Below are 26,862 nucleotides of genomic sequence, written 5' to 3' on the forward strand. Positions count from 1 at the left end.
TTAATGTTGTGTCACGTTAACATTAATAGCGATTGAATTATACTTGTAATCGCTAGCGGTAAATAAACGTTAATAACTTGAATGACTGATTAAGAATATATGTTACACATTACAAACACACGTAATCGATGGGTTTTTGGGGAAATGAGGTAATTGGTTAGCTTATGTAGCGCCCCCTAGTGTACAGCTGACTACGCCACCCCTTGATCTCAGTTTGTCTGTGCTAAGGCCAGAGCAAGGGGAACTCTGTCTCAATAATCCGTACAGACACAGGTTCTTGGAAAAGTATAAAAATAGTCTTTTTTATTAATACATGGTATTAAAGTGTTGGTCAACAGTAAAATAAATAACAAGGGAATACAGTGGGGAATCACCAAGCTAACGGCACAGGAGCCAGAGAAGACAATGAGAACCACAACTAGAAGGGTTAGGGTCCCAATCACACGTGATCACTGTCTATAGACACACTGCAACTAAATGTCACTCTGATAAACTTAATTTAAGGACTTAAGACTTCATGCTTCACAGCAACTTCCTGTCACACGTCTAAGCTATACATTAAGTGCAAGAGGGGGAACTAGGGAGATTGCCTTCTCAGAAGGGCCCTGTATGCTACCCTGGCTCCACCACCACCGAGGCTGGCTACACGAGAGGGAGGGGGGACAAAACAAAGGAATGATGAAACCACTCTAGCCTGTGATGTACAATAACTGCACTCTCACTACAATACTCGTTACGATCAACAGGCTAGAGGAAAAACAAACCAAAATCTAGTTAAACAATAATCACCACCACAATCATACGTGTAGAGAACAGCAACAGCAACACTCCAAATGCTGGTTGCAGTTAAACAGTCTAAAAACATAAACAGACAATTAATACCGGTTGATCACATTCCATTGGCAATACAATTCATGATCTAGATTTATTCATCACAACAAACAGGATAAAGATGCCACATGACAAAGTGGTCAATATAAAAGGCAGGCCTACTATTAAATCGCTATAAAGCGATCAGGGAAATAGCATCTATGCACATTCCTCCGGGCAAATGAGCTACACCACTACGGCAGAGCATAACTCAGAGACGTACCTGCCGCTCACGTTACCGGATGCAAGGAACGCTACGTTTATAGCAGGTACCCCACGACAGCCACAATACCCAGCGGGTGCTGGGTGAAAACAAATACACATCATATTACAATCTGTCAGTTAAAAACAGTGTACAACAACGGTTATGCTTGCCGTTACATTATCGTACCTTGTCCATGGAAATGATCACGCAAAACACTGGTACACCACGGTTCAATCAGCGTCTGCTTCCCCATACACACTATTGAGACAAACATTTCTTAGCATGCTTGTGAATCAGAATCAAGGAAAACCGCTTTGACATACCTTTGTAGTTCGAGACAGCACCCACATCACTGCTTCCTCACACCAGTGCCAGCAGCAGAGTGATAACATACCGGCATAAGGACCCCAGGTGTCTATATATATATCTACACGCCTACCTCTACGGCATTTAGGTGGCCTACCAGATGCCCACTCCACCCCCCAATTAGTGACACTGGGAAGAGAGCGCACAAACGATGGAGGGAGACTAATGGAGCCTAGTCCTAACCTGGTGCCCAGGCTACACTTAAATTGCAGTATCTTAGGCGAGCTAATTGACCTGGCTAGCTATAGCGGAATTAACAGTGCTAACTTTGTGTTTGGTCATAAGCTCTAAGGAGCGCATCTGTAACCCTATTCGCTGCATAGACATCTTAAGATGACCTAAAGATGTCTATGCAGCGAATAGGGTTACATATAATGAAATAATGAAAATATTTCTCCCTAACTAATGTTGTGTAATTTTTTGCTGAACATAAATCATTAAGTGCTCTTTAGAATACAATTATTAACAATGTAGGTTAGGTTTCAGTTAAGAATTAGTTGAATACCATTGTAATCAAAATGTCAATCAACCTACCTTGGTCAAATCTTAAACCAATCTTAAAGGCTATATTGTGGTACATAGACAGTCATTGAGGCACAACAATAGTTTTCTGATTGAATGTTCAGCTCAAGTCTAGAAGGCCCTGCAAGTCATGATCAGATGAACATGAATCGGAATAAGTTCAGGTATTGCCCAACTTTAGCATACCACCCAAAAATCCACTAGAATGCAGGAAATAACATCACCTTAAACCAAAATTCAGCTATGTCTTGGCTTCACAGAATGTAACCAAAGTGCCCCTATCAACGTCTTTGGGCCCCACAAACCACCAGGATGCAGGGCACAACATGGGTACAACGCCAAATGAATTCCAATTCCCTGATATTTGAGCCACCAACTTGTGTGGCTACGCAGGGCATATCAGGGCAAAATTTTGGTCACCCGCGTCAAAATCTCACTCCAAGGTTTTTGGAAAAGTTGGCAGCTCTGTCATATAGCTTCGTAAAAGTTCGGTTAACAAGTCACTTGTGTGTTTAGTTGTATGACTTCGTAAAAGTTTCGGTTAACAAGTCAATTGAGCATTAAGCCACCTGACTATAATGGGTCTATTCATATCAGCATGCTAACGTTATACTTATTAGCAGCGAGGCTAGCTAGCTACTATGTGTTCCAATGGATTGTAGGTCTAAGCGTTAGCTTCAGTTAAGACCTACAATACTCTGCAACATTCGTGTACCACATGAACAACTAACTGAGTCAATGTAGACATATAAAAAGTTGTGTAGATAGCTTTATTCACATAAGCCGTATAACTTCACAAAAATAATAATAATTTAAAGAAAACCGATCGTTTGAATGTCAGGCGATCAACACAACTTCTCAACTAAAAAGTAAAGGTCCTTAATCAAACGGAGTAAAGTGACGACTTCCGGTTTCAATACGGATTCTTTAGGAAATGCGTTTTCCCCGCCGACAGCGTCTAAGCCTAACTTCTAACTTCGAGTTAGAACGTTGTCAGCGAAAGTATGGTCTTCCTGGGAAGAGCTACCTGCAACGCTAGGCGAGAATTAGCACAAGTCTAGCTAGAGATTAGCATGGAAGACCAGGGCTGTGTTCGGATTCCTAGATAGCTGTCTAATCCTTGATCTCTTGTTAGACAGGTGTCTAACGAGAGAGGTCCTTTCGGGGGAAGGTATCTCAAAAACCTTTGATTTCGAACAGTCTATTAAGATAGGATGTACGGCAAGATGACGCTGTGTCATCATCCTGTGTGTGCTTATTTGCTAGCTAGCAGCTACTGTTAGCGACCTAGCTAACGGATACATCGCTAACGAAACAGACTATTTTTGTTAATCAATCATGACATAAGTACATAGTACACTGTTTATTTCTCGGTAACTTTTAAAAAAAATTACCAAAAAAAGCAAAGAAACGTACATCGGTGAATACTTTTGTGGAACTTCGACGATTTCATCCGCCATCTTTTTTTAAATTGGTCTCCAGTTAGGGAATGGCGCAGAGAGTTATGGGTAATACCTGCCGCCATAAGACAGCAAGGCAGCTCAGATGCTCTCTTAAAAAATGACCGTTATGTGACGTATTTCAAGGTATCTTACTAGAGAGGAAGAGAGGGTTTAAGACAATTCGAACAGTCCTTGCTCTCTTAATAGGAAGGAAGGAAGGAAGGAAGGAAGGAAGGGAGCATTTTAAGCCAATTCGAACAGGCCCCTGGAGGGAAGAGTTTATGCTGTATGCGGATTTAACCGACGACGACGAAAAGAAAAAAGTGAAACTTTTCAGCTAGCTCGTAGGAGAGAGTTGTTGGACACGCTGATGGGTGAGACAGCAAAGGCCAATTGGAAATGTAAGGACATTATCAATACATTTGATGCGCACTGCAATCCTAGTGTCAACGAGATTGTGGAACGTTATCGTTTTTTCTCGAGAGAGCAAGGCTTAAGTGAAACTATAGACTGTTATGTCACGGACCTGAAAGTGTTAGCAAAAACGTGCGACTTCGGGACTTTTCGAGACTCGCTCATTCGGGATCGGATCGTGTGTGGAAGCAACAACGCCAGCACGAGGGAGCTGTTGCTCCACGAGAAGAACATGACACTCGACGCATGCATTCAGTTGTGGCAGGGCACTACAAACAGCCAGCGGATAAAGTGGACTGTACATTTTGTGGCAAATCACATGAAAAGCAAGCAGAAATGCCCAGCATACGGTAGGAAGTGCAAAAAGTGTGGCAAAGAGAATCATTTTGCGGGTAAATGTAAAGCAAGTCAGCAACCAAGAGAAAAGGAACAGAGAAAGAAACAAGTTCACAATGTAGCAGAACACGAGAGTGATGAGTTTGAAGAAATTCTCTGTGTAACTGCAGAAGAGATAGACAGTGAGTTCAGTAGACTCTGATAAACGAAACAACACACAGCTTTTTGCTGGAATGCTTTTGGGAAAAATGACTGAAATTCCCAAAAGACTGTGGTGCTAATTGTAATATAATTCCGATCGATCTGCTTTATTCAACACAAAGATTGAAGACACAAAGAGTGTGCTAGTGATGTACAACAAAAGCAATCTTAAGACACTGGGAAAATGCAAACTGAGAGCTGAGAAATCCCAGAAATCAAAAGCTGTACCAGTTGGAGTTCCAAGTGGTGGATAAAGGAGGTACAGTGCCACTGCTTGGCAAAAGTGCCAGTGAGGGCATGCAGCTGATTAAAGTGCACCACGAAAATATTGTGGCAATTGACAGCATAGTTACAGCAGTGCCAGAAATGAAGACTACAAGGGGCCAATGGACAATGGGGCGGATAAAAGCAGAGTATGCTGACGTGTTCAAGGGTGATGGCTGCCTGGAAGGAGAATATAAGCTGGAGATAGACGATGTGTAGTATGTGATGTTAAAAGTGATTTCTGGCATGTGAAATTAGAAGAAGAGTCAAGCTTTTTGACTACATTTGCTACGCCGTTTGGACGATACCGATGGCTGAGGCTTCCAATGGGGGACAGCGCTGCACCAGAGGTCTTTCAGCGTAAGCTCACACAGGCGCTGGAGGATCTGCCGGGTCTGTACATCATTGCTGACGATGTGCTGATCACGGGACAAGGTGAGACACAGGAAATGGCACAGCGAGACTGTTTCTGAATAGATGCAAAGAACATTAGTACACATTCCATCAGTACACTTATGGACGCAAGGTAACTGTACAAAGTGACCACAAACCTTTAGCGAACATAGTAAGAAAGCCACTATTAAGTGCTCCCAAAAGACTACAAAGAATGATGATGCGTATTCAAAAGTATGATGTTGATTTTGTGTACCTAACAGGAAAAGATATGGTGTTAGCAGACACCTTGAGCCGAGCTTACCTTCCTGAGAGTTTATCCTTTGGCTCAGTGGAAGCTGAAATAGAGACTGTAAAAATTTTGCAGCATGTACCCATCTCGGCGGACAGAATAGTGTTTTGGGGTGAATGTGTTGTCATACCTGATGCGCTAAGGAGAGACATCACGCGCCCTCTTCAATCCTCTCATCTTGGGGTGGAAGGATGCCTACGAAGAGCCAGAGAGTGCGTATACTGGCCAGGCATTAAAGACCTATGTAGCCGAGTGTGACATTTGCAGGTCAGTGGACTATAAGCAACAAAAAGAAACACTGATCTCACATGAAATGCCAAACAGACCATGGGATAAGGTAGGCACAGATTTGTTTTCTTTTGACAACAGGGCTATCTCATCACTGTAGATTATTATTCATATTTATAGGAAATAGATTGTCTCTCAGACACAGAATCTACAACTGTTTTAAAGAAACTGAAAGCCCACTTTGCCAGACAAGGCATTCCTGATGTTGTCATCTCGGAAAACGGACTACAATACTCATCGCAAGAATTCCAAAGATTCAGTGAACGGTGGGAATTCCTTCATAAGACTTTGTCACTTGGACACGCTCACAGCGATGGCAAAGCGGAATCAGCCGTCAAAACAGCCAAGAGACTTTTGCACAAAGCTAAAATGGCTGGACAGGATGCTTACCTTGCTCTTTTGGATCACCGTAACACACTGTCACAGGGCCTGGACACCAGTCCAGCACAAAGACTTCTCAGTCGCCGCACCAGAACACGGCTGCACACAAAAGCAAGCCTTCTGCAGCCAAAAGTCCAACAGGTCGAGCAAGGACTAAGAAGTAACCAACAAAGCCACTCTGCCTACTACAACAGATCAGCCAGAGATCTAGAAACATTGTGTTGAGTTATGTGTTCTCATCAATGGTTATTTGTATTATTTTATATTGCTGATTTGTATTCCTATTGTGTCAATTATACTCATGTTATGTGTTATGTAAGTTAAAGGGAAATGCACTAATGGGACTCTTAATTATAATTTGTTCCCTGATAAATCTATAAGAACCCCTGTACGTTTCCTGTATAGCTCATACGGCTTTGAGCCATGCCACAGATACCGATGTTCCGACAGTACTGTGAGAAGTTTAGTAAGCTAATAAACAAATCTGTTTGTTTCTATTTTGAGTGACCTTTCATTAATTATTAATAAATACAACCATTTGAACCTCATACTCTGGAGACTAGGCAAAGTTCTGAGGGCTGTGGATGCGAAATCCTACGAAGTCCAGCTGCAGTCTGGTGGTGTTCTGCGGAGGAATCGCAAACACCTCAGGCGTGCCCACGGACAGACCCTCAGTGAGTCTATGGATGGACATGGAGACTGTTGTTGTTCCTCCACAGACTGTTCCTGAACCACACACAGCCACAGACACACCTGGTAACAAGGTCTTACCTGGTCGCACAGTGGTGAAGCCACAATGCTACAAAGACTTTGTGAACTAATAGTTGTGGACCACTCATGGTCTTTAGGGGGACTAAAGACAAAATTGGAGAGAAGCTGATGGAATGTTGTTAATGTAGAGAATTTTTTTTTTTACAATGCTGGTTTGAAGGGTCATGTACTTGGAAAAAAGTTGAGAAAAGCGCAACATGTTTTAGTAATGTGTGTAGTTATAAGTTTAAGACTGAAATAGGATATGCAGTATAACAGAATCCGTATAACTTTTCATTTTGAATTTAAAATGTTGATCTGTGATTTGATTTCAGCAAATGTGAGTGAAAGTTAACAAGGAATATCCCTCCAGTTAAGTTGTGAAGAGGATTAGTTTTTCACAGTAGCAGGAATGAGTTCTGTCATTCAGGGTTGATTTGTATTGTGTGCATTTTTTACAGTTCATTAAGAGTCAAACAGCTTAAGAAAAAAAAAGAGAGAAAGGATGTAACAATAGTAATTGTGTCCGGACGGACCTGTTTGGGTGTGACACCTGAAGTGAGAGTCGGACGTGAGATACACACAGGCTGTATGTGAGGCATGTGTCAGTAAGTCAATAAAGCGTTGCCCTGTTGGGCTCTTATAAAGTTAATTTGTAGTCCCTTTATGCGAATAGGAGCAGAATAAAACAAGCATACTATTCAAATAATTGAAGAGAAAATTACCTGAACAATCCAAAGGAAGTCTATGGAACAAGATTGCTATCAGCTTTTGTATAATCCATAATAAAATATTGACATCACATTCAAACAGTTTTAGTGTGTAGCCTTAATAATGCAACTAACGAAAAATGTATTTCAGTGATGTCAGAAGGAAATGCTTCAATTCCACCCAAGTCTTATCACAGTTCAAGCACTTTTGTGTGTGTTTCATGGTGTCACCGTGTCCATAGAAACCGAGCAATCCCCATGCAACCTCTTCTGAAATAAGTGTCACATTCATTTGAGTCTAACTTGAGCCTCCTACTACGAACGTCTTTCATTTTGATTGTTGAAATAGGTAAGTCTAATCTTGAATCAGAAGAACGATAGATGAGTCAGAAAAATAACAGGTGTCAATTATGGGGAAGTTCATAATAGTTAACGGAAATTTTCGATGCGGTTACTTGAACTGACTCGACACTTCCGTTATTACCGAGAAACATGGCGGACAAGCGGCGTTCAGGAGTCTCCACGGTGATGTCTGACTCAAAAGCCACAACCAAAGCAGAGACAGACCAAGAATTCTTATCTCAGGCGGGCGTGGGAGTTTTACTTCGAGGTGCGTTGCTTAAACTCGTAGAAGCCAGATCGGAAGATCCAATTGGTTTCCTGGCTGAACATTTTAGCAATATAGCATCCGAAACGGAAAACGGTCCGGTCGGAGGCAGTGATGGGGAGCATCACAGCAATGTACTGGAGCAGCAGCAGCTTAGCCGAGCCTTGTGGCACATCGGCCTAGCGCATCACTCACACAGGTAAGAGAGAAATGAGCTGCTTCAAGACGGTCCAAAATGGCTTTAAAAGCTCATGTTATTTACTCACTGAGATGTACAAAGTTAGGTCAGATCTATTAAAATAGCCTAGCTGATATCACCATAGGTGGCCCAGCTATATGAAAAAATAAAAAGACACATCATTTGATCCTGTCCCATGCGCTGTTGGTCATGAAACTTAGCGTGTACGTTCTTTTTTTCTCTGCTATCCTTCTTGTATGTTAGGCATGTTTTGGCTACGGTACAAACGTTTCTAAAGCACTTAAGTAAACTCCTTATGGTGATCTGCTTATCACTCGCCGTGTGTGTCAGTAGCTGTAGTAGTTCATGTATTGAATGTAAAGGTTGGCTTTGATGGGCTGTTACAGCCTCATGCTTGCATGCTGTGCACTAAATGTTTGGTTATCTGTTCCCAGCTAACTGTATTGCTGATCGTGTATGTTTATACCCTTCCATAACCAGATCAGCATTTAACAGCAACACACGTGTAGCTTATGACCTCCTGATGCAGAGTGGGTCTCGTCGCCATGTTGCTGGTGGTGTCAAAGGTCGTGTGTACACAGAGCTGCTGCGCGGCTTATGCAGCGAGGGCGGCCTGTCCGTCACCGCCTCAGCCCCGCTCCTTCTGCGCATCCGCTGCCACGATCATGAGGCTGTGCCCTTCGAGCTCTTCCGGCAGGGCGTGCTGACCTGTGCCGTGTTCGCCGACTACATCCGTAAGTCCCAGTGCCTGTACGCAGCCGTCAGCAGCTGCCCTGAGAGGGCCGCCGACAGGTCGCTGTGCCAGGCTGTGCTGGGGACCCTCCAGGAGGCCCTGGAGACCACCTCGCCCTGGTCCGACGTGGCCCGTTACCTGGAGGCCAGCATGAAGATCTCGCCTGGTAAGTTGGCCCAGGCCATGGCGGAGGCCCAGGGGCCTGACGGAGGTGGGATGGGCCCCACCATGGATGCACAGGAGTTTGAGGACAGTGCTGCCAAGCTCTTCCTGACCAGAGTGCGCATTGTGTCTTAGAGAGACTGTGACACTAAGGCATAACACGCTGTAGCAAGATGTAGCAGGGCACAGTGTAAGGGAGTATAAAGCATGATCTCAAATATGATGCTCATGTCTCTTATGATGCAATGAATAGGCATTTACCTCATTCGCCTGTTTTGTAAACACTGTGGGGGGGGGGGGGGGGGGTCAAATACAATAATGCAGTTAGCTCTAAACAATGTACTGACGTCAGCATGACCAAATAGCATTTAGACTTGATTAGAACTTCAGTATCTCACAGATTGTCTGAGTATGTTACACTGTTTCTGAATGTGACCTTACACTATTACTTCCACTTTTATGTGAGTTTTACAGAACTGGAACCTGTTGCTAAGCAACAGTGGCCATGAGAAGGGTGGTTGGAAACAGCACCTAAGCCAGGAGTTTGAAGCAGAGTTTAAGAGAGCAGCATGCAATATTTGATCGTCTTTGAACTTTTTCCAAACCCTCATGCGACGTGGCTCTAGAGCCTTGTTCTTAAGCTTGCTTCAGACAAGACTTAGTTGGCCAGGCTTTACATGATGTAGACCAGATGACATTGATATCTGGATACGGATATCATTGTTTACAAGAAGTTCCTTTGCTGCCTTCATTATGCCCTCTTATTTTAGTAAATATGTATTGTGACTATTTGTATATTTAATATGTCTAATTTAAAGAACATGTTTCAGAAAGCTAAAGAAGAAATGCTATAAATTAAATCTTCATTTCAATTCTTCATAAGAATTCAGTTTTTCAAGATACTTCTACAAGAGATAGCTTATTGTCAGAATCAAATAAATCATACAGAAAATCAGTTTTCCCTTGGCTTCTAATTTATAGTGCCCTTTAAACTGTAGGTTGAGTCCAGAGTAACCACTTGAAATATCCAGTAGAGGTCAGCCTGGAGCAAAGGTATGTTAAAGAGTAACTTCACCCCCAGCTTTGAGCCAAACTGAGCCACCCACTACATCATTTTGAAAAATGCAAAAAAAAAGTGGACAAGGGGCGGAGTAGGCCTAAAGGAGGGTCTCGATCAGCAAATGAAAATAAGACTCATGCTCATGGGCAGGGGCTGGGGGAGGTGGGCTGCCCAATTAATTAAGTCCCAAATGGTTGACTATGTCAGAATAGGCCTTGCGAGGTTCAGGGTGACCGTATATGAAATGTTGGATTTAAATAAATAATAATAAAAAGGTAATTGTCTCAATATTAACACTAGCACTGATACCGCTGTACAGTCATTTCATGTAGTTTACAGCTCGCTTAACACATTTAATGTTCTCAGAAGAGGGAGACTGCTTGCAGTGCCAGTGCTGTGGTTTCTGCCACCCATGTTTCTTCGGGCAGAAGCACTAGCAAACCTGTGTTTGTGTTGACCTTCAGTTCTGTTAGAGACTAGAGCTACTAAATCTTTCAGTTTTCCAAATCATTCTCCTGTTTCACCTTGTGAAACTGCCATATGTCAAGTGTTAGGAGAGAGGGAGAGAGAGAATATATGTATGTACGTTTTATTGTAGGTTTATATGAACTGTTGTCATTATAAACTATAACACTGGTCATTGAAAATATTTGATATTCCTATTTTGTGAAATTAGACATTCCTGGATCGTAATAGTAGACCATCAAATGCATGAACACAACATTACCATTTTCCAGGCAAATGCACTGTAGCCGACTACACAATGTAATGAGCCTTCCTTAAGATCATTTTTAAACAGGTCCCTCTTCTCTGTGCAGACTTTTTGAGTATTTGCACTAATTCTTACGTAATATAGTTCACTTTTTGTCTGTATGGAGCCTAACAGGTTTTTGAAAACAACAGAAGTCTCTCTTTGTGTATCTTGACACCGGGAAATAATGTGAAAGTGTTGTGGATACAGGCCTAGCATTGAGGCCGCTCATGTGACTCAGTGGTAGTCAAATCAGCTGCCAGGCAGCACTGTTATATCAAGGCTATTTCTGTCTCTTCCTGGGGCCACTTTAGCAAGTAGTTGTCTCCCCCAATGGAGCCTTTAAGAGGCACATCCTCTTGTTTTATAAGTTAAGCATTGTTTTCACTGTGGTATGCTGATCAAGCTGATGTGGCAACTCCCTTAAAAGAGGTTGTATCTTGCAGCAGTTTAACTTCTCGTTTTGAATATTTTCACGTTTGTGACACTATCGTGTGTATTGTTGTGAAATATTATCTGGCTGCTGTTGTCTCGTGTGTCCTATTGCTGTCCCTCTCCTCGAGCATGGTTAAGCCCTAATTGTTGAAATATGCACATTAAGGAATAGCGCATTTTATTGTCACTTTGCGTTAACAATGTTAAACAAGGCTCCTTGTTGACCACTGACTGCATAAGCCACACAGCGTCCTCATTATCACTCTTAGTGAGGCTGTGTGTGTAAATAATTTAGATAGACGTTCCATCACGTTTCTTGTTTGGAGGGACTAAGAAAAAAAACAAGCGGACCGGTCTTTCACAAATGAGTTTGTTGTACTAGTGACATATTCCATCCATGTATGCAAGTACGAGTTAAATTGTTTTATGTGTCAACATAATCTCAAGACTTTATTTGTCCCAAGCATAATTCTAAAACCTGATAATTTAATAACTTCTTGGAATTACTTTAGATTTTTATTTTGCAATACTGAGGCAAAACCAAAACCTCACTGGTTTCAATAATTCAATAAACAGCTTCAATAATTAGCTGTACTTCCAGTTGGCTTTAATTTAAACATGTACGCCTATCTACTTACTTTTATAAATAGCAGTGCCGTGAGATAAGGAATTAGATATGTATGTCAGTGCTCTGTATAACCACAGAACATTTGCAAGTGTAGACACAGCCTGCTCTGGTAAGGTCAATATATGGTTTCAGTAGGCAACACTTTGGAGCGACACTCCTTGTGCAAATACAAGGGCAACCAACAAGCATTAAGATGGAAGGTCACCACTGATCCAACTGAAGAGCAGTAACAGCGGGTATCTTGTTTATGTTCCTAGGCCAGATTTCTTCCATCAAGTACGAAGATTTTTTAATATGTTGTTCTCCTATGAGGATAGAGAAAGATGATGTGCTCTAAAGGACGGCTCAAGATTAAGAGATCCAGAGTGTGAATGTGCCAAGGCTTATGGCGAGATATATTTATAGAAGTTTGAAATTTGGTCCACACATGGTCAGTTCGCCTATTTGACACATCGCTCATGAGTTGACACCTTATTATAAAGTGTACAATCCAAGTTTTTTTTTTTTTTTTTTTTTTTTTTACTTTTAATTTGACGACACAATGCAAGCAAAAGACATCCAACATAACTTAAGAATCTTTTTTTTATAAAAATAGACAATGACTTGAGTTATTACAGCCTGATTCAACTGTGTGCAGTAGAAAAGGAAAAACAATGTGACCGGTTAGGTGAATTACATTTCAAGAGAACGTCTCGTCTCCTAAGACACGTCATGATCAGAAATCTAAGCACTCATTTAACTCCTGCCTCTTGTAGTTGAATTAAAGTAATTTGCCACGACTTAAAATCTCCTAGACTTTCAAACCACTAAGATAAGTTCTTAACAGTTATTCAGTCTGTAGACATCATTTTTGCAGCCTTTAAGTGAGATTGTATGACTTGCAAGACTTGTCCTGTCTAAATACTTGTAAAAAAAAGTCACCAATTTGCTGTAAATGGCCCACGTGCCCTCAGATCAGAAGTCCAGTCTTCTATACAGAGTATTTCAGTGTCGTGAAAAGGCAGTAACTGTATGTTTTCAAAAAGGACTCTGTGCTTCCAGTCAAATTTGACAATGGTTTAAAATACACACATTTTTACTGACCATTATGAAGTGGATTTTGTTTTCAATTACTTTAAGTAATTAAAGTACTGAGGTGACCAAACTCCTACCTACCATAAAACACAGACAGATATAGTAGAAATAGACAAATATAAATGTGCAAAATTATTGTGTGAATGATCGGATGCCTAACTATTCATGTTATCTAACGAAAGATTTTGCATACAAGAAAGCCCAACAGAGGCAGCTGCACTCTTGGAAAAAAGGCAAAAAAGTAAATTCAATAAACATGAAGTCTGACACAGATTCGCTACACAGCAGTAGTGCAAAAAGCGTGATGAGGAAAACAAACAAATAAGTATCACCCAGAGAACAACATTTGTACCCAAACAGCTACTCAGAACAGTGAAATAACTGGCTCAGGCTCAGCTGGTACCTACACTGGGAAAGACATGTCAGCAAAACCAGACAGCCCAATATCCCAGTGCCATTTTCAAGAAGAAAAGGAAAATTGACCCACCTATAAGAAGGCAATGTCAACATTCAGCAACTTTAAAAAAAAAACTAAAAAAAAACTATGTATTTCTAGGATTTAACAACAAGCTACCTCTCATGGAAGCTGCCTGAGACACCTGAAGGAACCTCTGACTCCAGCAGAGATGAGCGTTAGACAACTACAGAAAGAGGAAGGCTACCATGAGTGGGACAAGGGGGCTGTAATAGGTTTATGGTTTATGGATGAACCAAATTTTCTCAGAGTGTGTGAAGTGTTTAGGAGGGCTGGGAATGTGTCAAAGTGTTTAAGTGGGTGGAGCAGGCAGAGGTGGAAGACCTGTGTTAACTTGGAAGCGAGTCTCATCAGATATCCCATACTGCTCCAGAGGATCCTGGTGAACAAGAGACGAGGGGGGGGGGATCAGTGGGTCATAGGAATTGTCTCCATCCTGCAATATTACCTGAAGAAATTCTCTCTCTTACCTTGCCTGTAAGTCGATGGATCTCAGTGCGGTAGAAGATCAAGTTCTTGCGCATGAACTCATAGCTGTGATAATAATTTAGAAATGCATTAAAATCACATGTTTACAAAAGACAACTTTTGGAAACTGAACTGACTTCTTGAATTCATACAGGGGTCAAACCTGGCTTTGATGATGGAGTCGATCCAATCAAGGCACTGTTCCTGGGTGTCACACTCAAAAAGATACTTTCTCTCAGCCTCGTCCAGGAAAGCTGGAATGGTTGCAAAGATATGCAATACATGTACTAAGGATTAAGCTACATACTACATAATGTTGCGGGATGGGTGATGGCTGTTCAACTCACCTATGGAAAAGGCTAAATCATCCTCTCTCTCCACCCGACACTGCTCCAACAAAAGAGCTCCGACAGGCTATCAAGAGAAACCATATGTCGGTGAAGGTAACGTTAATCATTCAGGATACAGATACGCAGTGTGAAATGACCTAAAGCAGTCGTTGATTATCCATTCATATTCAGTAATTTGAATGACAGATAACCGAGATTCTCACCTCCTCCTCGTCAGTGCGAAAATAAAACAGGAAATTCACTATCAGCTTCACCAGTCTCTTCTTAACAACTGCCGGACAGAGGACAGTCAAGTTTTAGAAAACAAGCTCTTGCTTAACAGGCACTACATAGGCATTGAATGTTTGTTAATATCGCTACAGTTCCAGGTTAGAGGTCTTAAGTTCTCACCATCTCCTTTTTTTGGTCCCCTCATTCCCAGCTCCGCAGCCCGCTCGGATGGTTGACGGCTCAATGAGACCAGCTCTTTTTCGTTGAAACGCATTGCGACAGATAGTTGTTAAGTTAATCTTTCGCTAACTACATAAACGCACCCATTCTTCAACCGATTGAAGTTAATGCTGCGCGACCCAACACCAGCGTGTCTTATCTTCACACGGATAAATGCAACTAGCCGTCATGTCTAGTGGGGCGAATCGAATTGCTAGTTAACCTGCCCTTGCTAGCTAACGTTACTTAGCAAAGTCTTCACCCAAATTACCGTTTTGGTTTTAGGGCAACCTAATTTAACGTTACCAAACCAGCTAAAGATAACTCCTCTCCCAGTTGAAAATGACTTCCATGACAGTTGCTGTTCACTCACAAAAGGGCAAGCTGTGTGGCACTGCCTGATGCCTTCCCCGAGACGCGTCGGACCTTCTGATAGTTGTTTCACTTAAAACCGTGGGTGGAACAACCCACCTTCCAAAGTCTGAACCAAACCCACAGGCTATCATGAACAGCACTGACGACGGTAGGGGGCGTATTTTTTTTCACAACTAGCTACAAGTTTTACTGTACAAGTAGTGTTGGAAAGAACTTTTAACTTAAACGAATCACTCAGAGCTATCCATGAGTGTTTACAATTCAACACACGAAAAACATGAACCCGGACAGACACTGTACATTTTATTAAACTGATAAAGTATTTCTGTTTGATTCTTTTCAGTTTTCAGAAACCGGAACAGGAAGTATACCTTTTCATGCGCAATCGCAAACCAACGTTCACAGCGGCAAGCGTGAGACGGTGAGTTGATATGATACATTTACTCCATTGGAACATTGCATGTCATTTACCTTTATGTATATACTTAATTAACTTTTATTTGACCAAATACCAAATGTTTTCGAAATTCACTTTAGCCACTCTACAACTGCTAGTAGTTATAGGCCGCTGGCAGGCTAGCTGGTCAGCTAAGTCGTCCATTCATTTAGATATCACAGAATGTACCCTAAGCCAACCAACTATCTAACAGTGATTTTAATTACGTTTTCTGAAGGTAAAATTCTTCAGCCCTTGTCATTTGAATAAACGTCAAACATTTTCCACATTCTTTTATAAATGCAGGGAGTAACAATGAAGGTGACGTTATGTAGTACCGATATTCATTGAGAGCTAGCTAGCTAATTTGGCTAACATTAGCGTACCTGTTACGATATATTTGCATCGTGTCGCAGCAATTTGGAAACTTTTGCCTCAAATGCATCTAAATTTTCCCTTACATGTCCAAATTGTAACCAAGATAGCCTGTGTTGCTAAAGCAGATTAATACTCATACTTTACAGTTCGCGTTCAATGGTATGGTATCTTGACCAGACCTCTGCATTGTTTCGTAGAGGGGCTGTTTGTCAGGTTGAGAGTCCCTTAGCCTCCATCAAAGATGGATTTCCAGCACAGAGCAGGCGGTAAGACGGGCAGCGGTGGAGTGGCCTCCTCCTCGGAGAGCAACCGGGACCGCAGAGAGCGCTTACGGCAGCTAGCGTTGGAGACGATCGACATTAACAAGGATCCCTATTTCATGAAAAATCACTTGGGTTCTTATGAATGTAAGCTTTGTCTCACCCTACACAACAATGAGGTAAGAGTCACACTCTGCAAACTACCATTAATTCATAATATCCATATTTGATTTGCAGGGTGTTGTTTGAGAAGTAGCCTACATATTGTCATTTTCCATTTCAGGGCAGCTACCTCGCTCACACACAAGGCAAGAAGCATCAGACCAATTTGTGAGTGGATAACTATTCATTTGACTTCATGTATACATCTTTGTCTTTTACTGTGACTATATCCTGAAGTGCTTGACACAATGTTTTCCGGTCCTCATCAGGGCTCGGAGAGCAGCCAAAGAGGCAAAAGAAGCACCAGCACAGCCTGCACCTGAAAAGGTTAAGGTCGAGGTGAAGAAATTTGTTAAAATTGGTCGGCCAGGATACAAAGGTACACTCGCATCTAATTTTCACACTGTCAGTAACACATCTTGGTCCAGTTGGAGGGTTTGTAATATCTGTGTTTTCTTTAATAGTTACCAAGCAGAGGGACTCAGAAATGGGGCAGCAGTCTCTTCTCTTCCAGGTAATTCACTACTCACTGTGGGTATTTGATTGATATGACAGTTGGGTGTGGATCTCCACCCTTCATTCTGCATTTTCCCTTTTCTGGGAGTGGGAAGATGCAAAGTATGGGTGACATTAATAGATTGTAATTATAACACACAGCATCATTAGGCATTCCCTAATGTTGACAACTTGATGCTTGATTTCCGTGTGATGTTCTTAAATGGTAATCTCTGTTCTACTGTCAGATTGATTATCCAGAGATAGCAGAGGGCATTGGACCCAGGCATCGCTTCATGTCTGCCTACGAGCAGCGCATTGAGCCACCAGACCGTCGCTGGCAGTACCTGCTGTTGGCAGCAGAGCCCTATGAGACCATCGCTTTCAAGGTTGGTTTGTCTCCATTGCTGCTATGGGTTGCGTTTCCCATTAGTGTTGTTGAGCCACCACCATGATAACTATAAATAAAGATTGATCACCAGTAGTTCTTCAACACGTGGGAGATGCATCCCTCTATGAAAGAAGCTAATATTTGTGTAAGTGTTTTGGTGGTCGTGCAGTTTTAACCAGTAATTGTGTTTTGTCAAAGGTTCCTAGTCGAGAGATTGACAAAGCAGAGAGCAAGTTTTGGACTCATTGGAACAGAGAAACAAAGCAGGTATGCCAAAAATAAATATTTGTTTTATAAGTTGGCACATCATGAATATGCAGAGTGGAGTTTCTATTGTTTTTGATTCTGTCTCAATAATTTCTCTGGTTGTTTTTGTGCTCCAGTTCTTTTTGCAGTTCCACTTTAAGATGGAGAAACTCACACCTATGCCGAGTGGTCCAATGCCTCCCATGGGTGTGAAGCGGCCACCCCCTCTCATGAGCAACATGGGCCCTCGGCCACCCCACGACCCCATGCCTCCTCCACCCCCTGGTGGCATGCACATGCCCCCTTTGCCCCCTGGGGCCCCAGGACCCCCGCATATGCACCGCCATATGCCACCCCATGCACCCATGCCCCCCATGATGCGACCACCCCTACCCACGGACGGCCCAGGAATGCCCCCACCTCCGCCGAACTCCTAAGGACACTCAGACGGATTAGGGGACCTTTTTGTTTTCCCCATGCATTTGATATTAGGTTAACGTTTCCAAAGCTGTGGACTAATGTTCTTGTGGAAATGACTTGACAACAGAAACAGAATATTTTCGTCCTGCCGTTGTACATTTTAGTTTTTAATGTAAGGGCCATGCCAAAGCCCGCAGACCATGCAAACTTTTTTTATTATTAAAACAATGACTAGAAGTATTGTCTGGTGTGTGGTGTGTAAGAGGTGTGTAATGCTGCTGTTTTGTACAGAAGTGAGGGAGGGATAGTTGACATTTGAAGAGTATCTGCTTACGTTGGTTACACTTGTGTCAGACTGTTATCTGCCCATTTCAGGCTACGCTTCAACACACATAGAAGTCCGTTGAGAGAACATTTTGAACTGTGTGTACACACTCCTTGAACATCTGTCCTTGTAGTGAAAGAAGGTCCAAATTAGGGCTGAACGATTTGGGAAAATAATCTAATTGCGATTTTTTACCAAAATATTGCGATTGCGATTTAATATGCGATTTTTTTTTTGTATCCTCTTTTTTTCCCAACAAAACAAAATGAATGATTTAAATATGACCAACACAATATTAGATACATTTAGTGTAAAATATTCTTTCCCACATTTTACATTTTTATTTAACTGCTCATTACAGAAACAAGAACAACAAATAGGTGGCGTTGCCACTGTGCATTTAAGTAATTAAAAAAATTTAATTTTAAGTATAAACACTAGGCATGCACTTTTTAAACACTGTGCAAAATTTACCATCTTAAAAAAAAAAAAAAAAAATTTTTTTTTTTTTTTTTTTAGACCACGTTTTTTAATCGCTAACGTTGCGGTTAGAAAATCGCGTTCTATCATATCGCGATTAAATCGCAAATGCGAATCGTTCAGCCCTAGTCAAAATTGTCTATTTTGTTGCTTTAAAAGGCGGTTTTGTAGGTATAACCTACTGGCAGAGATAGAATGCCTTTCAGTTTGCAGACTTTGGCATAATATTTCAAAAGAAGTTTTCAGAGCAGGTAAACATGAACATCCATATTATTAAACAGGTTTATTGATACATTCTGTGTATATATACACATTTTCATTAATTTGCTTAATTTATTAGTATAGTTTAAAGGCTTTTGTTTTTAGGTTTACACATCCTACCTATGTCATATCTTCCATATATAGTCTGAGATGCTACCGTTTAGAAGTCGTCAAATCTTGCCATTCACATGTTGAAAGTGCTTCTCAGCGATCATGCATTTGCATTCACAGTATTGATATCCATATGTTCCTGTGTGGATAGGCAAAAAACAAATATATATTTCCAGCAATGAGGTCCCTCATCACTGATCAGGTCTTAGTGATAGGTCTATATGTTGAGCACTCCCGTATTTTTAAAGTATCGGGGATTCGATGCATGTAGGGAAAGGCTTCTTAATTTAGCTACTGAAACCCTCATGCCTAGTATATAATCTATCCATCTCTGCTTCAAACACACCTGGTTAAAGTTAGTGTGATTAGAATGCTGTTGAATAGCTAAATCTAGTGGGTTCAGCCAATCAAGTGTCACTGGCAAGTTCAGTCATATCTTGTGCAGGGAAAGATTAAAAATATGCACAGCTGCACATGGGCCCAAAAGGAAGATTGAAACCCACTGATCTAGTGATTAAAAGTGAAAGTTGGCACCCAGGAGTGGAATGGTGCCACCCACCTGACCCACGTGTAAACAGCAGTATTGCAGGTTCATAAGTTTGGAATTCAATTCTATTTGTAGTTTAGTGTTGTTAGGTGTATCCTGGCAACCACAGGTGGACAGTACTGGAAGTACTGCTGTTCCATTACCATCTGTATAAGTCATCACTCGGCTTTCTTCTTCACCTCCTTGCCTTTGGGACGGGTTTGTTTTTCCTTTACATTTTTAGGTTTTCTCTGTGTTGTCTTTGGTTTCTTCTCTTCTTCCTCCTCCTCTTCCAGGTCGTCTTCCTCCTCCTCCTCCTCCTCCTCCTCCTCCTCCTCTTCTTCTTCTTCTTCTTCTATTTTCCTCTTCTTTGTCCTCTTATCATGGTCTCGTTTTCCTTTCACCTTCTCCTCCTCTTCTCCCCTCCTGCGTTTCTCCTTCCTGTCTCTCAGGCTGCCCTCGCCCCCCTTCAGCAGTGACTTCCCCGGCAGGGTTCTGTGCCTCAGACTCTTTGTGGGCCTTTCTCTGGCTCCTCGCTTCTTTCGGCTGGGGCTTCCTTCATCTTCGTCATCATCTTCATCATCGTCATCATCAGCTACCCACCAGAAAAAGGTGTCCCATAGAGAGCTCTCAGGCTGAAGGAGAGGAATGAAGAGAGTCAGGGTGAGTTTTTTATGAATCATTGTCTAGTTTCTATTTAATGTTTATTGATTAAGGAAGTTCTATTGAGAAAAACAAATCTTTTAAAAGGGAGACTTAGAGGGTGTTCAAAGTACGTGGTTTAGGGACAAACCTGGGTACGTTAACTCAGTAAGTGTTAATCATAGAAGGACTACCCAAACTAATGACTACCCAAAGAAAGCCAAACTAAAATACCCCACCATATTATCAGAACTATCACTGATCCAGCACTACGCCTACACTCTGTGTTTCTCTCTCATTTCTATCCCACCGAATCCTTGCTCTGTTTAGAAGTTCTCATGTGAGTTGGAGCTGTGGTGCTTTCTCACGTACCTCTGGCTCAAGGTGGTGCTTCTTCAGAGCGCTGTGCTTCAGAGTCAGCCCGTACTCCTCCTCCTCTTCAGCCACGTCTCTACGGCCTCGCAATGTCTCTACAATCACAACAGCACCACAGTACTTACAGGCATTACACAGCTTATCTTTGTGCCACACCCATGCATCTCCGCACTTTCAACCATCACAGCGACTGAAGCGCCGCTTTCAAAGCTTTTTGCTTTTGAACGGCTCAATTGTATTGTACCTCAATTGTAAGACACTTTGGCTAAAAACTTTGCGTGTGTCGTGTCAAGTCTGTTACGTGCCATTGAGTCTTTGGAAGCCTGAGGTGATGACCAGTATGGTGATGGCTATGAACAGACAGCGGTTCAGCGTCACACCCTGGAATGGCACCTCCACCTGGGACAGACTTTGCATGGACAAGGCCCTCCGCAGACCCGACACTGGGACACACAGACACAGACACAGACACAGACACAGACACAGACACAGACACAGACACAGACACAGACACAGACACAGACACATAGATTTGGTTTGCGAAGAGAACAGAAGTATGGAAATCATAGCCAAGTTAAGAAAGTTAAGACATTCAAGCAAATCTTTTTCACGTTGAAATAGTCTGTGTTTAGTTTTCATATGGATATCTGATTCGTTTTCAAATACAGTGGTGTGAATTTGAACACTTTTGATGCTTAAGAGTAAGTGTTGGTAGTAAGCTGGGGAAAAAAAGGGGGGGGGGGGGATCACAGAGGACACACTTGTGCTGGTCCTGGAGGAAGGGGTCTCTCGTGGCATAGTTTTGGGGACTTGCTGAGAGCTTGGGGTTTCCTGTGGATCAAGTGAGAGAGGCCATTTCATTCTAGCCCAAGAAGAATCAGCTGAAGATTGCAGTTGGTATGATGTATTCATACACCTAAATTAAATGGCATTGGGTCATTCTCATTATTATGCTTTAGTGAACACCTTGTTGCACCATTGAAGATGTAACAGTGTAACAGTGTAAAAAGTTAAAAGACATTTACTTGAATGAACCTTTACATGAATGATCTTTGTTTGCATTTACTAACTTTGTGTTGACATCTGCCTTAGAACTATGAATGTTTTTAAACTATAAAACACCAATTCATAAAGATGTTCATTGCGGTTTCAGAGTTTCAAGAATGAAAATGATAGTACTGTATTAATTTGCATTTATGTTCACAGGAATCTAAGGACACAAGCCACCTACCTCTCTCATTCGCCTCTGAGCGTACATTTCTGCAAAAGAATATAAATATGACTGTCAGTGAGCGAGAGTGTTCTTGGACCGGGAGCTGAGCATACATTTCTGCAAAAGAACAGATGTGTGTCACATCCTATAAGGACGTGTGTGTGTGTGTAAATATGACTGTGTGTGTGTGTGTGTGTGTGTGTGTGTGTGTGTGTGTGTGTGTGTGTGTGTGTGTGTGTGTGTGTGTGTGTGTGTGTGTGTGTGTGAATATGACTGTGTGCTTGCACAGGGAGCTGAGCATGCATAGACTGCTGACAGGAGTTGGGCTCATATTTCTATTGCTGTGTGACTATATAAAGGTATGCAACCAATGTCAGCTCAGACCATTCTGATATATAATTAGACACCCCTGCCTTTACCTCCTGAAATAGTGTCACTGCTGTTGGCCTGCTCATATTTAAGTCCAAGGCAGGCTTTGTTTGAAAGACACCTTGGCACCAAAGGGGGGTGGGGGGTGGTCTACTCCACTCAAACTTCAACACAGCACTTGTGTCTAGTGGTTTAGCCAGTTGGCTAGTCATGTTTGTACACAGTATCGTGTTGTGTTTGTGTGGGGCTGGTTTCATGTACCTGGTCTGCGTGCCTGTCTAATTGGTTTGGGAGGAGGCACGTCCTGTAGAGGGCTACCGAGTTCTTCCTCAAATGTCTCAAAAGTGCTCTCATCCATCCCTGCCCTAAGTAGTTGGAAAAAGGGGGAAAAGAAACAAGATTACCTGTAAGGGGAAGTCTACTCTCTCTGCATTTAACCCTTTGAGGAGTACGATATCACAAATATGTGATTAGAACGTTGCCGACCGAGGGTTCCATTTGATGATGTAATGATGAACTCAAGCAACTGTTATGAATGGCTGTTAATGTAAATCCTAGGTCTGCACGGTACATTTCTGGAATGACTTGCAAAACAACCTTACTTCTCATATGGTTAAAACACCATGTTGTACATTTATGACTTAAATCCCAATGGAAAAGACCCTGGAGCCACACAGATAGAGACAGATTGAGGGGAAATGGCCAATCCAGATCTGTTCCTGAGTCAGTTGGTTTCTGTATCAGACATGCTTGCTTTGAATGACGCCAACAAGCAATGCTGATTCATCACCCTGGAAATGTCAGTTCATTACCACCGCTGCTAATGCAGTTATTTGAAAAAGATACAGCCCAAAAATAAACCAACACTGACCTTTCACGGGACTACAGTCTTTAAAGCTGATGCACATGCCATCTGGTAACCCTTCCAATTATCCAACCAATGACCAAAATAATGATTTGTCTGAATAAAGTTCCTCCTTGCTTTTCTCTACACGCTAGTGCACAGAGTACAGTACTGGCCCCTTCTGCATTCCCACAACAGCCTGGTAATGTGTGACCTTCACTATTTGGACAAATTAAAACATCAGACATGATTCATCAGGCAGAGGAGTATCGCTTTTGCCCCAGGCAAGAGGCATAGCTGCCTGATTGAGGCGCTAACTAATCTCACGCCACAACGGCCCTGAAATAGCATCATAAAGCCGAGAGAGAGCTGAGAGACACGCAGAGGTTTACGGGCTAGAAGAGAGTGTTTTCTTCATCCTTCCACTCGGACTCAATCACACACACACACACACACACACTCACACACACATGCACACATACATGCTCGCACACACACATGCTCACACACACACACAATCACCACCTTTGACCTGCCACGAGTCTAGGCTTACCTGGGTGGACATGAGGAGTCCTTCAGCCGGGGATGAGGACTGTGTCGTTGTCACACAGCGATTGTTGCTTTCATGGGGGTGATACAGATGGCCTCTGTGATGTTTGACTGTCAAGCACAGGTGCAGCAAACAGGGGGATGGAAAAAACAAAAAGCGTTGACTGGTGCCTTGTGACTGGTGGCTGCCAATGCATTGGGTTGGAGTCATTTAACAATAATACCCTCACAGCATGGTAAATGGACCAGGAGACTGTAAGCCCCGATGTTATTACTGTCACTGAATGGCTATACTAGTGTTAGTTTTGCAAATAATCATTAAAACTTCCACAGACACAGACACAGACACAGACACATTTCAAGAGCTCACTTACTGTTTGGATGGTTGTTTTCAAGTATTTGTTAATTGTTTCAGTTTATAAATATGAGATTTTCACTGTTCTCTCAGGAACTTTAAGCATTCACAACATAATGTACCAGGCATAAGAATGGATTGTTCATCTAGGCATTGTCTTGAGACTGCCCTGCGTCATTTCACCACTAGAGGGCAAAAGAGTGCTTTGTTGAGATCCCAGACGTACAATTTCACAACATTTGAAAATACCATTATTAAAAGCGTGCATTACACAACAGTTACATTTAATTTCACGTTTGATTATAAACAGTGTGGTGTCCACGAGCAGCCAAGGCCAAGCTAACCAGCTGTGCCATGTTGCTAGGCAACATGAGGAAATGATGGTGGAGGAGATGTTTGAGCAGGCTGACAGGTTTCTCACGTATATCAGCCTGAGTAGCTCTGTCTTCTGCTCCAAGACATAATGACTTCAGAGGGAGGAAAAAAACACAGAACTGTTGTCACTATACACCTGAGGTAGACTGATATAGTCTTGTTTCTAACAGTGCAAATATCCTTTGTGTTGTTTTTCTTTTCTGTAGATAGATTTGTGTCTTCGTGTAGGCAGTGGTGGATAAATCGATAAGCCGTTTTTATTTGTTACTGTAGCTCAACTGGGAGGGCAAAAACACCAAGGTCAAGGGCTTTAGTCCTAGGGAACACACATGCTGATAAAATATATGAGTGTACTGAATGGACATCAGTGGAGCAAATGAAAATGGAACACATATAGGATGCCTGTGCATATGAAGCATAGGGTCAGTGCAGTGGCACTCTCCTCATACCCCTTTGGCTCCAGAGCCTGGTGTCTGTCTGCTGCTGCCTCTCGTAAGCATCACTGGCCACCAATCGCTAATGTAGATAAAAGCGACCTGTGGGGTCTGGGGCCGAGAGGAAGGACAAAAAGGTCACGGCTGTATTTTCAGTGCATTAGTCCAGCCATACGACAAACCGTGGTGACAGTGATACTCCCTGAGTCAGGCTGTGACTTTATTTTGTCAGTCTTTTTCCACTTCTTCTAGATTTTTTCGTCATAGTCTATGCTGTAAGCATGTAGACTCATAGTAAAGGGGACAGAACAGTGATTGTCTGCCAGCTGCCTGAAACCTATGTATGTCTAATGGAACATTCTAGTCTCTGGTGATCATCACGTCTTCCTTTACTGATGGAGAGGGTGCATTAAAAACAGTCAGTAGCAGCCTTTTAGCATGAAATGACCTGTAAATGGTTTGCCATCACATAACACGCCTGTGAAATGCCACGCTGCATGCACTCTCCATTGTTAGAGTGCGTAATTGTTTTTCATTTGCTGGGTAATGTAACCTGGCTTAGTGCCACCTGTGTGATGCGTTTCACAGCTCGCACGCGTGGCAACGCTGAGCCTGTGCTGGCAGCATAATTTAACGCCTCATCTGTTTGAGACAAAAAAACAACCAACCCCGGAGGAGGAGGGCAAAAGAGAGCGAGCGCATTTCTCTCTTCATCCCTCTCTATCTTTCTCTACCTTTTGCTCTTCTTTTCCATCTCCTGAGGTAGCGCATTTCTCTCTTTAACCCTCTCTATCTTTCTCTCTCTCTCTCTCTCTCTCTCTTCTTTTCCATCTCCTGGGTAGTGCATTTCTCTCTTCATCCCTCTATCTTTCTCTCTCTCTCTCTGTCTCTCTCTCAGTCTCTCTTCCTTTCCATCTCCTGCCCTCTGTCATTGCTCTAGGTGGTGCTCAACCCAGCCATGTTTGTGTTGAAGTCTTGGAAGGTTCCGGAAAAGTGTCTTAGCCCCCTGTGATCGCACAGCACTGGGGTATGAAAATGGGCTAATGGAGCCAGGGGCGTCCCTTCGCCCCACATAAAGCCTGGCACGGCTCGGTAAGGCACGGTGCCGTGCTGGGAGCGAGGGAAACTTTTCCGCCTCTCCCTCGTTATAGTTTATAACCCTGTTCTTGTCAAAGGACACAGACGACCTTGCCTGAGGCGAGTGGATAACACACATACTTGCCCTGGAAATTAATATGCTGTTAGGCCAGGTAAATCAAGCAAAGTGCCCATGTTAAGTGCTCATGCGGAGAGGGCTCTTAGGAGCATTGGCCTTGTTCTTAAAACTGTTTACGCTTTTAGTGTGCTGGCATTTTAAAACTGTTTACACTTTTAGTGTGCTGGCATTTTATTTGTGTTCAGGGAAGAAACTGGAAAATTGGATTCTCTAATCAATCACAGAGTTATGTAACACTCAAAGCACTAACACACAATGTGTGTGTGTGTGTGTGTGTGTGTGTGTGTGTGTGTGTGTGTGTGTGTACTATAATATTAACTCACAGGATCTTTAACATCCATACATGCATTAGTGGTGTATGTCAGCCCTTTTGTTTTCCCAGATGTTTTTGCCATCTTGCCATCTTGGCGTTTAAACACATCACCAAGTAGGTCGTTTTCATATCTGGGAATAACGTTGATCTCCTTAAACTATATCTCCGCTGTAGTCGTGTCAACATTCTGAATCCAACCATTTCATGTTTACATACCAGAGCTGCTTCAGTGTAAGGACTTCAGATTTTACACAACCTTTTTTTTTAACACATCACTGAAAAATGTCATCCTTCTATAGTCTAAAAGCAACAAATCTATACGAATCTATACAAATCTATACGACCCAGAAAGCTCTAGGGCTCCTGTCCAGCACTGTGCCCACTGGGGTCCCCTACCTCCACGGTACACCCCTAATAGTGATCATTCTGGATGTAGTCTCCAGCTCTGGCTTGTGCTGCTAATGATGTTTTTCATCCTATCCCAGGGCCAGTTTATGCAACAACAG

General features: G+C 42.4%; 3 protein-coding genes and 2 long non-coding RNA genes across 5 annotated transcripts; 2 read left to right on the top strand and 3 right to left on the bottom strand.

Moving 5' to 3' along the window:
* Nucleotides 1-357: 357 nt before the first annotated feature.
* On the bottom strand, nt 358-1,561 carry LOC116218419. The gene is made up of 4 exons (XR_004162842.2): nt 1,399-1,561; nt 1,262-1,333; nt 1,094-1,172; nt 358-855 (listed from the first exon to the last, which is right to left on the bottom strand). It is a non-coding gene; the product is annotated as an uncharacterized LOC116218419 (long non-coding RNA).
* A 6,177-nt stretch (nt 1,562-7,738) lies between these two features.
* tpgs1 (tubulin polyglutamylase complex subunit 1) lies at nt 7,739-10,494 on the top strand. The gene is made up of 2 exons (XM_012835326.3): nt 7,739-8,240; nt 8,721-10,494. Exons 1-2 carry the CDS (start codon nt 7,927-7,929, stop codon nt 9,268-9,270), a joined length of 864 nt encoding a protein of 287 aa, XP_012690780.2. The 5' UTR covers nt 7,739-7,926; the 3' UTR covers nt 9,271-10,494.
* A 2,079-nt stretch (nt 10,495-12,573) lies between these two features.
* On the bottom strand, nt 12,574-14,907 carry plekhj1 (pleckstrin homology domain containing, family J member 1). The gene is made up of 6 exons (XM_012835327.3): nt 14,767-14,907; nt 14,580-14,647; nt 14,374-14,440; nt 14,190-14,280; nt 14,029-14,092; nt 12,574-13,937 (listed from the first exon to the last, which is right to left on the bottom strand). The coding sequence occupies exons 1-6, from the start codon at nt 14,858-14,860 to the stop codon at nt 13,851-13,853; spliced, it is 471 nt and encodes a 156-aa protein (XP_012690781.1). The 5' UTR covers nt 14,861-14,907; the 3' UTR covers nt 12,574-13,850.
* Nucleotides 14,908-15,208: 301 nt separating this feature from the next.
* sf3a2 (splicing factor 3a, subunit 2) lies at nt 15,209-18,205 on the top strand. The gene is made up of 9 exons (XM_012835325.3): nt 15,209-15,328; nt 15,524-15,601; nt 16,192-16,433; nt 16,538-16,584; nt 16,686-16,795; nt 16,881-16,930; nt 17,160-17,300; nt 17,501-17,569; nt 17,686-18,205. The coding sequence occupies exons 3-9, from the start codon at nt 16,236-16,238 to the stop codon at nt 17,983-17,985; spliced, it is 915 nt and encodes a 304-aa protein (XP_012690779.1). The 5' UTR covers nt 15,209-15,328; nt 15,524-15,601; nt 16,192-16,235; the 3' UTR covers nt 17,986-18,205.
* A 2,992-nt stretch (nt 18,206-21,197) lies between these two features.
* LOC105907022 lies at nt 21,198-22,635 on the bottom strand. The gene is made up of 3 exons (XR_004162805.2): nt 22,532-22,635; nt 21,920-21,948; nt 21,198-21,519 (listed from the first exon to the last, which is right to left on the bottom strand). It is a non-coding gene; the product is annotated as an uncharacterized LOC105907022 (long non-coding RNA).
* Nucleotides 22,636-26,862: the final 4,227 nt, after the last annotated feature.

The sequence above is a fragment of the Clupea harengus genome, chromosome 22 (assembly GCF_900700415.2).
Source record: "Clupea harengus chromosome 22, Ch_v2.0.2, whole genome shotgun sequence".
NCBI classification, from domain to species: domain Eukaryota; kingdom Metazoa; phylum Chordata; class Actinopteri; order Clupeiformes; family Clupeidae; genus Clupea; species Clupea harengus.